General features: G+C 41.7%; 1 protein-coding gene across 1 annotated transcript in view; it reads left to right on the plus strand.

Moving 5' to 3' along the window:
• Positions 1–4,870: 4,870 nt before the first annotated feature.
• The window catches only part of LOC311242930 (homeobox protein CDX-1-like), a gene marked incomplete at both ends in the record, with an annotated part of 15,183 nt that continues 8,043 nt past the window's right edge, over positions 4,871–12,010 (plus strand). Inside the window, one exon of the mRNA XM_084331994.1 lies at positions 4,871–5,324. Coding sequence (XP_084188120.1) covers positions 4,871–5,324 — 454 coding nt within the window. The remainder of the gene's footprint in view (positions 5,325–12,010) is intronic.

Genomic DNA, 12,010 nt, shown 5'->3' on the forward strand with positions numbered 1-12,010 from the left:
GCCGGACCTTCCCATTCCCCGACGCGCGATTGTCCAAATCACAATGACAACAGATCAAAAAGTTTGAGCCTGGTCGGGAGCAGGGTTAACTTCAGTTAGCCGGATGAACCATGGCCACTCCCCCGCAAAGAAATGACAGCTCGCTTCCTGAAATGATTCTCACAGTCTAGGATCTGCATTATACCATTCTGAATTACGTTTCTGTGCTTCGTTTTCCTAGAGGGGGCTTTTGAAATGTATAATAATAGAACTAAATGCTGATAATAAATCATATTGAGCCTATAGATTTACTTTGTCCTAAATAAAATAATGCACGTCATATACGGCGCTCGGAGTCGCGATACACGCTGCATGTGGTTATTTTAATAACGGCGCATTGCAAATGTGAATCCCGCAGGGATATTTTTAATGAATGAAACCTTAACGGAGCGCCGGATTGTGTTTCATTCAAGCATAAAATTGAAGTGTCTATGCGGGGATTGTGGTTTTTGTGTGATATTGTAACTGGGATTAAAATGTCTGATGAGATGCGCTGTTTGACGGATTTGAGAAATTGAATGAGCCGTTGACGTCACATTAATGCATTTGAGAATAAAGAGATAAAACTTCATTCAAAAGTAAAATATTCTAAACATGGGTCTCTCCTCCATTAATGGATAAACAATGAATTTATCCCGTCTGGCACAGTAGCGCAGCAGCTAGTGCTGAATCCTTGCAACCGGGCGACCGGTGTTCGAAACCCCGCGTTTCCAATATAATCTTTTTGGAATATAATATTAATGATTATACGCAAAAGTAGCCTAGTTTTAAGTTAAAATATTATAAATCTACATGCATTGAGGATGTCATTCTTTATATAGCTCTCAACGTGCACCAAATTGAATTATTCCTACATTGCAAAAAGAAGGAAAAGACTAGGATTCGAACCCGGGCCGTCTGCGTGAAAGTCAAAACCAGAAACCGTTACACCACAATGCAGATAAGTAAAAGATCCACCATACATCAATCAATGGGTAAGAGAGCGTATCCTTATTCTGTATAACAGTTAAACTAATTATTTTCGCTAGCAAGATCTCATTTGATTATTCAATCCATAAACCTACTGCCAGCAGGCAAGTTTAAAGAAATATAATCTGATTGATTGGGGTAATGAGGGATTTAAAATTAGCCTATAGATCATGCATTTAACTTGTCGGCGAGGCGATTGAGCCGTACTGCAATCTGTTAATAAAGTTTTAAATCAATTAATCAATCAATGCCGTTAGAAGATCAGGATCTCTGCTATCGATACGTGCTGGCTTTTCAACTGAAGCGGCCGCGCGCACTTATCCTGGGTCTCAAGTCTGGTTCGAGTTAACGAGACTGAATCCACCTTCGAGGAACAGGAAAATCCCGGCTTCAAACATCGGGTTAACTGAATCTGGATAATGGGACTCTTGATCGACTTAGTTGAACCAGGTACGGGGAATAGGGCCCAGCCCATTGCAAGTTGCTGTACTCTGTCGTCTACTCTAAGCCATCCTAGGTTGTCAAAGTGGGCAGGGGTGAGGTGGGTTTTAGGAGTAAGGTCAAGCAGTAGTCTGACCCATCGGCGTATTTAGACCACTATCACTTGGGCACGTGCCCTAGTGATGATCATCTGTGCCCCAGTGATAAAAGAAAAGAAAAGAAAAAATGTTTTTTTTTTTATTTTTATTTTTTTTTAACAAATGCTTTTTTATTTTCCCTTTTTTAACATGATCAAATGATCATTTAACATGATCAAATAATTATTATAATATTTTTTACTTCGCTTTGAAATATTATAGTGAAATATTTTGCACTGCATTTATCTTGTTGAAATCCTCCAACAGGCTCTTTTTTGTAAGTTGACTGGTTTGCACACCAATAATACAGTGCAATAATAGAATAGTAGAATAGATAGTAAAATTATGCAATAGAATGGCCAGAGTAAAATAGTGCTACAGTACAATCAACAGCGGGGTGTATTAGAAGGCTATGGTGAAGAGGTACGTTTTTAGCTTATTTCTGAAAATATTAAGAGATCTAGCTTCCCTAATGTCCATAGGTAGTGTGTTCCATAACTTTGGTGCATAGTTAGCAAAGGCTGCATCCCTGATTTTCTTTAGACTGTGGCTTGGAACCTTCAATAGACCAGTAGTAGATGATCACAATGTTTATACTTTGTATATAAGGAGGAGGACCTTGAAATCAATTCTAAATGTTACCAGAAGCCAGTGTAGGTTACTTACTTGTAACTTCGGGTTTGATCCAAGGAGTAAGTTGCCCCATATTGCTCTGTAACATTTCTCTTTTTGTTATAGGACCGACTAGTAGGATTTCAGTTTTGCCCTCATTTAATTTTAGGAAGTTGTTCGTCATCCATTTGTTTATTGCTAAGAGACAGGCGGAAATTGAGTTTATAGCTGTGTGATCATTTGGTTCAGCGGAGATGTACAATTGTGTGTCATCTGCGTAACTATGGAAACATACATTGTGCTTTCTAATGATGTCTCCTCAATGTTCAATGTTCAATGCAATGTTCAATGCAAGTAAAGCACTTTAAACTTTAAGTATGACTAAATGCTTTATTGACTATATATATAGTAACTGTTCCAAAATGCATAGATTTCTATGTATTTTAGGGGTTTGGGTGGCTAGCTCTTTTTAATATAAATGTCAGATTGTTTTATTTATTTCATAGATTTCTATGCATTTCAGGAGTTTGGGGGGCTGGCTCCCCAAAATAATTAAATAACATAACCCTAACCTAACCCTAAAACCGAAATAAAGTTAAAAAAAAATAGTTACAAAATCCACCCATTTTCGCCCACAAACCGGCCAAAACCGGCCAAATTCTTAGTTGTTGGTGCCCTTCTGTGCCCTACTGAAGTGCTGGGTCTAGATACGCCCCTGGTCTGACCAGTTTGTTTTGTGATGTTTGTAATCTTGTTTTTAGCGCCTTTGAGGTGCTTTGGTACCATGAGGTGCATGCATAGTCGTAGTACCCTTGAATGAGTGCTCCTGCCAGAGTCTTCAGAGTATTCTTGTTTACCAGAGAGGAGATCTGGTACAAGAATCTAGTTCGTTGGTTGACTTTTTTTTTATTACATTGGATGCCATTTTGTCACAGGAAAGATTTGCCTCTAGGATGGAACCCATGTATGTAATTTCATCTTTCCTTGTGACAATATTGTCACCCACTGTAACTGAGAAGCCGTCGGTCTTGCTGAGTTTGTTATTTGATCCGAAGAGAATGGACTCTGTTTTACCCAGGTGTAAAGTGGGTGCTACAGTGAGTTGTTTATTAAGTGAGTGTGTACGTGTGTGTGCTGTGAGTGTATTTGATGATTTGTTACATAGTGTTATTTTCATTGATTGTCATTGTCAACTGTATGTTGATTTTATGCCTATATGTTCATTTTGTGATACTTGTTGTGGGGCACTGTGTGAAGGGTGCTATATAGATAGAGTTGTTATTATTTATTATTATTATATTATAAAAAAAAGTATGCATTGAAATGTCTGTAAGTCTCGATGACATTGAAAATGAGGGTGACCTCAATTGTCCTTTTCGAGAATAAATAAAGGTTTGAATGAATTAATGGAAGCGGATACGGACCACTAGCCTATAGCTTAAAACTCTGGGAGAGGTGTTTTTGGCCAACAGCTAGGCTAGCTGGTCCGTATCCGCTTCCATTCATTTGTGCTGAACACACAGAGAGGAAATTGGAGAGGAAGTGGACATCTTCTTGTCTGACTCTGGAGAAGACCGTAAGTGCATTTCCCATATTGTTGACGTGTTCCTTTAAGAGGGGAATAGCTTAACATTTTCCTCTTGAAAGCATTTAAGTTACTTTAGTAGGTTATTATGTGCTCCACTCTAGTCACCTTGAGACTGTTGTGGACATCAACTCAAGCACAGTCAGACTATTAGAGCTGACCTCTTCACATGAACTATTACAGTATTTGATAAATACTTGGTATTTATGTACACTGCTCCCTCTACTTGAAATCTATTGCAGAAGGATTTCAAGCCTGTGGGGCTGTTCTCATTGTGTGTATTTAGATCCATTCTGAATTAAACTGGACTTTGAAGAAGTCTTTATTCATTGCACACATTGACAATGCTGTGACTTGTCATGCAGTAGTGACACACACACATGCGATGGGCGCTGTTAAATGTGCTGCCATCTGTCTTTTTAAAATTAAATTATGTCATTACTCAGCTATTTGCTGCCCTCAAGTGGTAAGTGTAAAAATGATGTGCAAGTTGTCCCATGACACGAAACACACACACACACACACACACACACACACACACACACACACACACACACACACACACACACACACACACACACACACACACACACACACACACACACACACACACACACACACACACACACACACACACACACACACACACACACACACACACACACACACACACACACACACACACACACACACACACACACACACACACACACACACACACACACACACACACACACACACACACACACACACACACACACACACACACACACACACACACACACACACACACACACACACACACACCTTGTCCCTATCAAAATCCGCTAAGTGGACTCGTTCCTGACTGTCAGTCAAGGTCAGTTACCCTATGTCACCAAGTGCAAGCAGGAGGGCCTCAGGTAAAGACGTGACGTCACGGTGATACTTTTGAACTCGCAAGCTGTAAATCTATAAAGGTGTGTACTCAACAAGTAGCCTGGTAGGAATAATTACTTAGTGTGTGGACCTTCGAGGACAGTAGGAGAGCGCCAGGGCCTCGTTGTGACATAAATACTATAATGCACAAAGGGTTTGATTTTCTGAGATGTACCTGAGCTACCTGTTGGACAAGGACAACGGTATGTACCCCAACTCTGTGAGACACCCTGCTCAAACACTGAACAGTCACCTGCCGGGGTCACCACAATACCTTCCACCGCCGCTGCCGTATGGAGACTTCGCCCCTTATCACCACATCTCGGGACTCTGCGAGCCGCCCAACAGCCAGTCGACCGGCGTGTGGAACCCTGCGTACGCGGCCCCGTGGGAGGAGTGGTCGACGTATGGCCACAGTGCCGGTTTCCCCGGTTCAAACCTGAGTAGCGGACAGACGGCAGTGGACAGAGGTTTTAGCACGCCCGACTTGACCAGCATCATCAGCATGCCGCCCTTCTTGGGGGGCTCCCTCCCCTCCAACAGCTTATCTCCCAGGCACTACTCTCCACACTCCCCGAGAAGAAAATCTGAATGGATCAGACAAGGGCATCCATCCCTTTCAGGTAGGCCTTTGTCCGAAAATCTTTAGTCAGGAATAAATGTGAATATTTGCTAGGCCTATTACTGTAATGAAATAGAATGGTGGATAGGTCACTTACTAAAGGACTGTGTGAGGTTTGTAATAGATCAACAGCTCCTTTGACACATAAGTCACAGAGAAGGGCTTATCTCAACAACAACTGATAAGATCCTGTTGAACCAATTTTGGCGGCTGGTAATCTGTGCGAACACAATACAAATACATGGGCCGGGATAAATGATGTTATAATTCATCAGGAGAGGTTTACATAAGCAACTGGTGTTTACACCTGTGAGGAGTGGGTGTTGCCAATTGGTAAATAATGCTCGGCATTTTGAATGGCGCCGCTTTCCAAAGGAAGACTAGACATTTTTATTTGGAACGTTGTGCCTGATGTAGGGAACTGTGTGTAATGTTTTGCAAAAGTGTGATTTAGAAATTAAAACTGAGTGTAACGCAGAAATTGTGCTTGCAATTCTGCAGACTTGGTTTAGGGATTTGGGTTTCAGGTTTCAGTGATTGCGTTCCAATTTTAGTATGTGAGCAATTGAGGAAGAACTATATGGTATTTTCCTCTTTCTACCAAGTGATCTTATCTATTTATGGTTGATGTTCTGTAGCTATCTTGAATTCAAACATGTTGTTGAATTCAGATTGATCAGGCTACAGCACTTCAATCCAACACTACTTGTGGTTTATTTTGCACTTACTTGAAAAGCCCTCATTGCACTTCCCTTATCAGTCACACATGACAAAGTGTGGTCATGGCAAAACGTCAGCTCTGAGTGGGCGTGCAGATGACACAGAAGATTAAACGCCTTTCTACAGACACTTTCAGGAACAGTTTCAACGTATTATAGGCACACCACACACACACACACACACACACACACACACACACACACACACACACACACACACACACACACACACACACACACACACACACACACACACACACACACACACACACACACACACACACACACACACACACACACACACACACACACACACACACACACACACATCTTTATTTATGTCCACATATAGACAATGTTTAAAGGACACAAATATTATCAGTGCACTTGTACATTGTGGGTTATTCTGATACATTCGTGCCCAAATTGACAATGGCAACCAAAGTTACACCGACACATGGATGATGAACCTGACAATCAACACACAACTTATGGATACAGATAGCAGCGTCTTCTCCAAATTGCGCGGCTGCCAATAATAGCTGACACTGAGCAATATCTTGCTAACTGTTTGGCTCTTCTCTTCCGAAGACCGGCCATCTGAAGGCCTCTAACACCCAACTTATGAACATGACACACACACAGACACAAACACAGACACGCACGCACACATACACATACACACACACACACACACACACAGACACACACACACACACACACACACACACACACAGACACACACACACACACACACACACACACACACACACACACACACACACACACACACACACACACACACACACACACACACACACACACACACACACACACACACACACATCCATCAGGTAGTACTTTTTCACCTCTCCCTTCCGACAGTCAGTGCAAAGCTAACAGTGGAGGCCGTGGGGTCTGTCTGTGGAGCGCCGTTCCCCACCCTCTGTCCACTGAGGGGTGGGTGACAGACGAGCCAGATAACACTGACAAGACGAGCCGTCTTAGACAGAACCAAACTTCCACTACAGGAGACTCCGTATAGGATGTGTGTGTGTGTGTGTGTGTGTGTGTGTGTGTGTGTGTGTGTGTGTGTGTGTGTGTGTGTGTGTGTGTGCTTGCATGTGTGCTCGCGTGTGTGTCTGTGTGTGTGTCTGTGTCTGTGTGTGTGTCTGTGCGTGTGTGTGTGTGTGCTCGCGTGTGTGACTCACTGCCTCAATCAATGTGAGTCACATGATGTTTCCAAGTAATCAATACCATCTACCTGACTCACCCTTACCTCCTTTCCCGAGCGTGTGTGTCTGTGTGTACGTGTGCGTGCGTGCGTGCGTGTGCCCGCGTATGTGTATGTGAGTCCACATGTGTCAATGAATAGCTGCCTGTGTAAACATCCCTCGGTGATAAGGAGAACCACTGTTGCAACGCTGAGGGGGGCGTCTCGCATTAGTTATGATTAACATGAGTAATGAGGTAGATGAGGCGTTAGCTGGCGCCTGCATTTCCAACATGCGAACCCGACTTAGTCGAAATCAGCAGTCCGCCTGGCCGCCGTTCACATGGCATGGGACGACTCGTTGATGTAGGAATCGTGTTTGTCCATATCAGTGGTGACCGGGAGGCCCTGAAATGCATGCTCACTCTCTCCCTCGCTCACAATGCTCACTCACTCACGCTTACAATTTTGGTGAAGCCACACATGAATAAAAGTAGGGATGTTTGATATTGGCTTTTTTACCGATATCCGATATACCGATATTGTCCAACTCTTCCGATACCAATATCAATCGATACCGATATATGCAGGGTTTCCCCCCCAAAAAACACAACAGTATGCATACTTTTCACCATAAATAAAATAAAAATGTGTTCTTACTTGCCTGGGTAAATAAAGGTTAAATACATTTAAAGATTTTTAAAAAAATTATAAAAAATTTGAAGACCGATACCCATAATTTCCGATAACATTTGAATGCCAATATCGGCCGATAATATCGGTAGGCCGATAATATCGGACATCCCTAGATAAAAGTGAGGGAAATGAGGTGGGTGTTATTGCTTTTTTTCCTGTCCTACTGTACCAGCATGAATGAACGCTGATAAGTGGATAAAGACGTCCAGGCCCAGTCCACTCCTCCACTCTAATAATTTATGTGGACACTATATTGGCCATTTTTGTTAGGATATCTAGCCTCTGTGAGCAATTATTTGGACTTGCATTGAAATTGAAAATGGGGACTCCCTAAAAACATGGCATCTCATGTACCCACCCCACCCAACCCTATACTTAACGCTAACCTTAACCACATTGGACCTGTAGGATATAGTGAATATCATGAATAACGTACTGAGTCAACTGAGTCTGGTTAATACGTTTTATTAGCCAGATAGATAAATTATATACAAGATAGTTAGATACATGGTTGAGTGGCTTTCGCCCAGGTTATCAGCTGAAATTACCTAGGAAGAGAAGACTGAATGGTGTCGGGAGGAGCCCTTTATAGTGAGAACGGGAGGGGGAGCTCCATTTGATGGGTCAAGTGGGTGGGGGGGGGGGGCACAGGATAGGGGACAATGGGGAGGGGAGGAGAGGGGATGAGCTCTGATATCCACCACAGACCTCACGCCCTTTCCCATTGAAAATATATGGGGTCAAATGGTCAATTCTACTGCATTTTGACCCTCAGAGTCACTACTAACCAGGAGTCAACCCTCACTCTAACGACTCAGACGAGGAGCTACAGAGGGTGGTGAGGTCTGCACATCGGATGCAGCTTACCAGACATCTCTGACATTTACCACGGACTGTTTACCCCCCTCCCTTCAGGCAGGAGGCTACGCAGCATCCGGGCAAGAACCACCAGGCTGATGAATAGCTTCTTCCCGGATGCTGTGAGACTACTGAACAGTTCATCGCAGCTTATCACTGCCATATGCCTCTGCACACTGCACTGTAGCACATTATGGCACCTACTCTCTTTTAATCAGTGAATCAAATTATAGTTTTATTGAACTAAATCAGTTTTATTGAATTAGACTATAGGTTTTTATTGAATGGATTAGTTTTCTATTGAATTAATTAGTTTTTACTGAATGATTTTACTGAATGATTCGTTTTTACTGGATTTTTATTGAATCAGTTTGTATGTCTATCATGAGGATCAGTATTCTTTTTAGTATTTATTCAAGTTATTTAGTATTTAATGGCTATGGCCCGAGTAGTGTATTTCGTGCTTCCATGTCACATGGAAAAATTACAATAAACATGACTTTGACTTGACTTTGACTTTGAGTCGACTCTTTTGGAGTCCACCCCTCAGTTGTCCAACGGAAGAAGAGGTCATTGTAATGGTACCCATCATTGTATCCTATGCTTAGGTTGGGTGGTCCTCTCTGGCAGAGAGACGTGACTATATATATTGTATTTGTATTTATATTTGATAGTGTATCTATAGTGTATATAGATACCGGACTGTATAGGACTGTGAAGCTATGTATCCCCCACCCTGTATCCCCCCCATGCTGATTTGACACCCGCATTTTACCAAGGGGATTAATAAAGGGTCATCTTATCCTTTTATTTTTATTTTTTGTACTTACATTTTTATTTGCAGTTTTTCACTTACAAACATATAACAAACATATAATTGAAATCATACAAAAACAAACATAAAAACAATACAGTGACATGGGTACATTGACCCTCTTTTGTATTTACATTCCATATACATTTAATTTTCTTTTCCTCCTTCTTATTCACTCTTCTGTGGTGTCGTTGCCTCTCCCCTTATATTCTTCCCATTTTTCCCACTTTGACCCAAACTTTTCCACCTGTAACCAAGTCTCTCCATTTCTTGTATCTCCTCTACTATTCCTAGCCATTGTTCCCTTGTCGGTGGATCCTCCTTGTACCATAGTCTGGTTATTGCTTTTTTACTTGCTACTAATAGTATCTTCATCAGATATTTGTCTTCCCCCTGTATACACTCCTGTGTCAGGTTCCCTAGATATAGTACCAAGCCTGTCAAAGGCACTTTGTATCCTATTATTTCCTTTATTGTCTCTCCTATTCCTTCCCAATAGTTTTAAAATGTTTGGCATTTCCAGAAGATGTGTGTGTGGTTTGCCCCTTCTTGCCCACACATTCTCCAGCATGTTTTCTGTGTTAATGCATACTTCCCCTTCATCTCTGGTGTTATAAAGAATCTGATAGTGTTTTTCCATCCAAACTCCCTCCATATCCTTAATTGAACCCGTGGTTGAGTGCTGTACCTTACATACATTATACCATTCCTCATCCGTTATCTCAATCCCATTTTTCTTTTATGTATTTGATTTTGGTTGTAATGTCCTTACTATCCATAAGGGCCTGATAGAGCGCCGATATAATCCTCCCCTTCCCCCCTTCATGCCTTAACCATTATCTTAATTATTCCATTCTGTTCATTGTTCCTATCTATTTTTATTTCTTTGTTGTAGTAGTCTCTAACCTGTTAAGCTGTAGCCCTATTTTCAGAAATTTCGCCTAAAGGTACATGCCTAAGTAAATGGAAGATTGCTCCACTTCTACAAGGTCAATTTGCATGTTCTTGGTATCTAGGAACATCTATGGACCTGTGGGTATGTATTTCCAGTGTCAGAAATATTGTGTATGTTACTAGGCTTGAATTGTAATGAAAAAAAGGAGAATATAAATTATGATTTATTTTTGCATCTGTGCCGGTGAATAACACCATGAAAACATTGAGGTTCTTTTGATTTGGCTCACTGAGCTCATTCACCACGTTCTCTTTTTATTTATTTATTTGTATCTACTTTTTCTCCCTCTTTTTCTGTATTTTTCTCCCATCCCAATTTGAGTCATTGTGCCAATTCCCTTCCCTCCCTTCCTGGTTGTTGCGCGCATTTGCCCCCCACTTGCCAGTGTAGGGAGGGTTGAAGACTATCAGGACCAACCCCACCGGCTTCCCACCCGCTGACACTGCCAATTGTGTCAGTATGGACAACCGACCAAGTCTCGATTCGATCCCACTGTCTCTGCGGTGGTAGGCAGCCGCTCAGTCCGCTGCGCTACCCGGCCGCCTCATTCACTACCTTCTTGAGATCAAGTGTACAAAAGATCTAAGGAAATTAATAAAGGGAAGATGATTAAACAGAAGGATTTGTAGATACAGTAATAAATGATAATCGATTTTAATTATGAATTCATATTTGACCTTGAACTTGACCTTGACCTTATTATGGCCAAATCATACATCTATGGATAGGGAAAAGGCCCCTCTTTCCAATGGCAGGGTTAAATCTGGATGTAGTCATTTCCTCGCGGTTTTATGATAAAAGAGATATAATTAGCATTCTTCCGATAAATTCTTATTTTCGGTCAATCTTACAAAACATCAGTAAAAATAAAAATATACACTTTGACTGCTGTTTTGATAGGGTTATGGTCTTTACGCTTGAAAAAAGTAAAAAACATAACTCAACATCCAAGGGCCCACATGTGGGCCCTCATGAGGACGATTCGCGACGCGCCACTTTGCAGACCTCTAGCGGCTCGGGTGTGCATTTCTTTTAATACAATATATAGATTGAATTAAAGCCATATTTGTTTCCTGTCAATTTCCCTTTCAGGTGACAAAATCTGTTCAGCGGTTCTTGAGTTACATGCCGATATGTGAGGCGTGCGCCAAAGTACACATTACCACCCCCGACCTCTGGGGGCTCTAGCTCCGTCAATCATTTTGCGATCTCGAAAGATTTTGGACAGGGTTGTAGCCAATGAGTGTGGCTTTCCAATGATACCCCATGATATGATAATTGGGGATCTAATACGGTCTCTATTGATCGATTTATGATAAAGAAAAGCAGGGTCCCCCAATTGGGGAACCTTACGGCTTAACAGGCTAATCTGTAAATATCTAAAGTGATCTCTTCTCTCCAGTCCGAATCTATCTTTTAATTTTTGAAAAGT

This window comes from Notolepis coatsorum (assembly GCF_963971535.1).
Source record: "Notolepis coatsorum genome assembly, chromosome: 16".
In the NCBI taxonomy this organism is placed as follows: Eukaryota; Metazoa; Chordata; class Actinopteri; order Aulopiformes; family Paralepididae; genus Notolepis; species Notolepis coatsorum.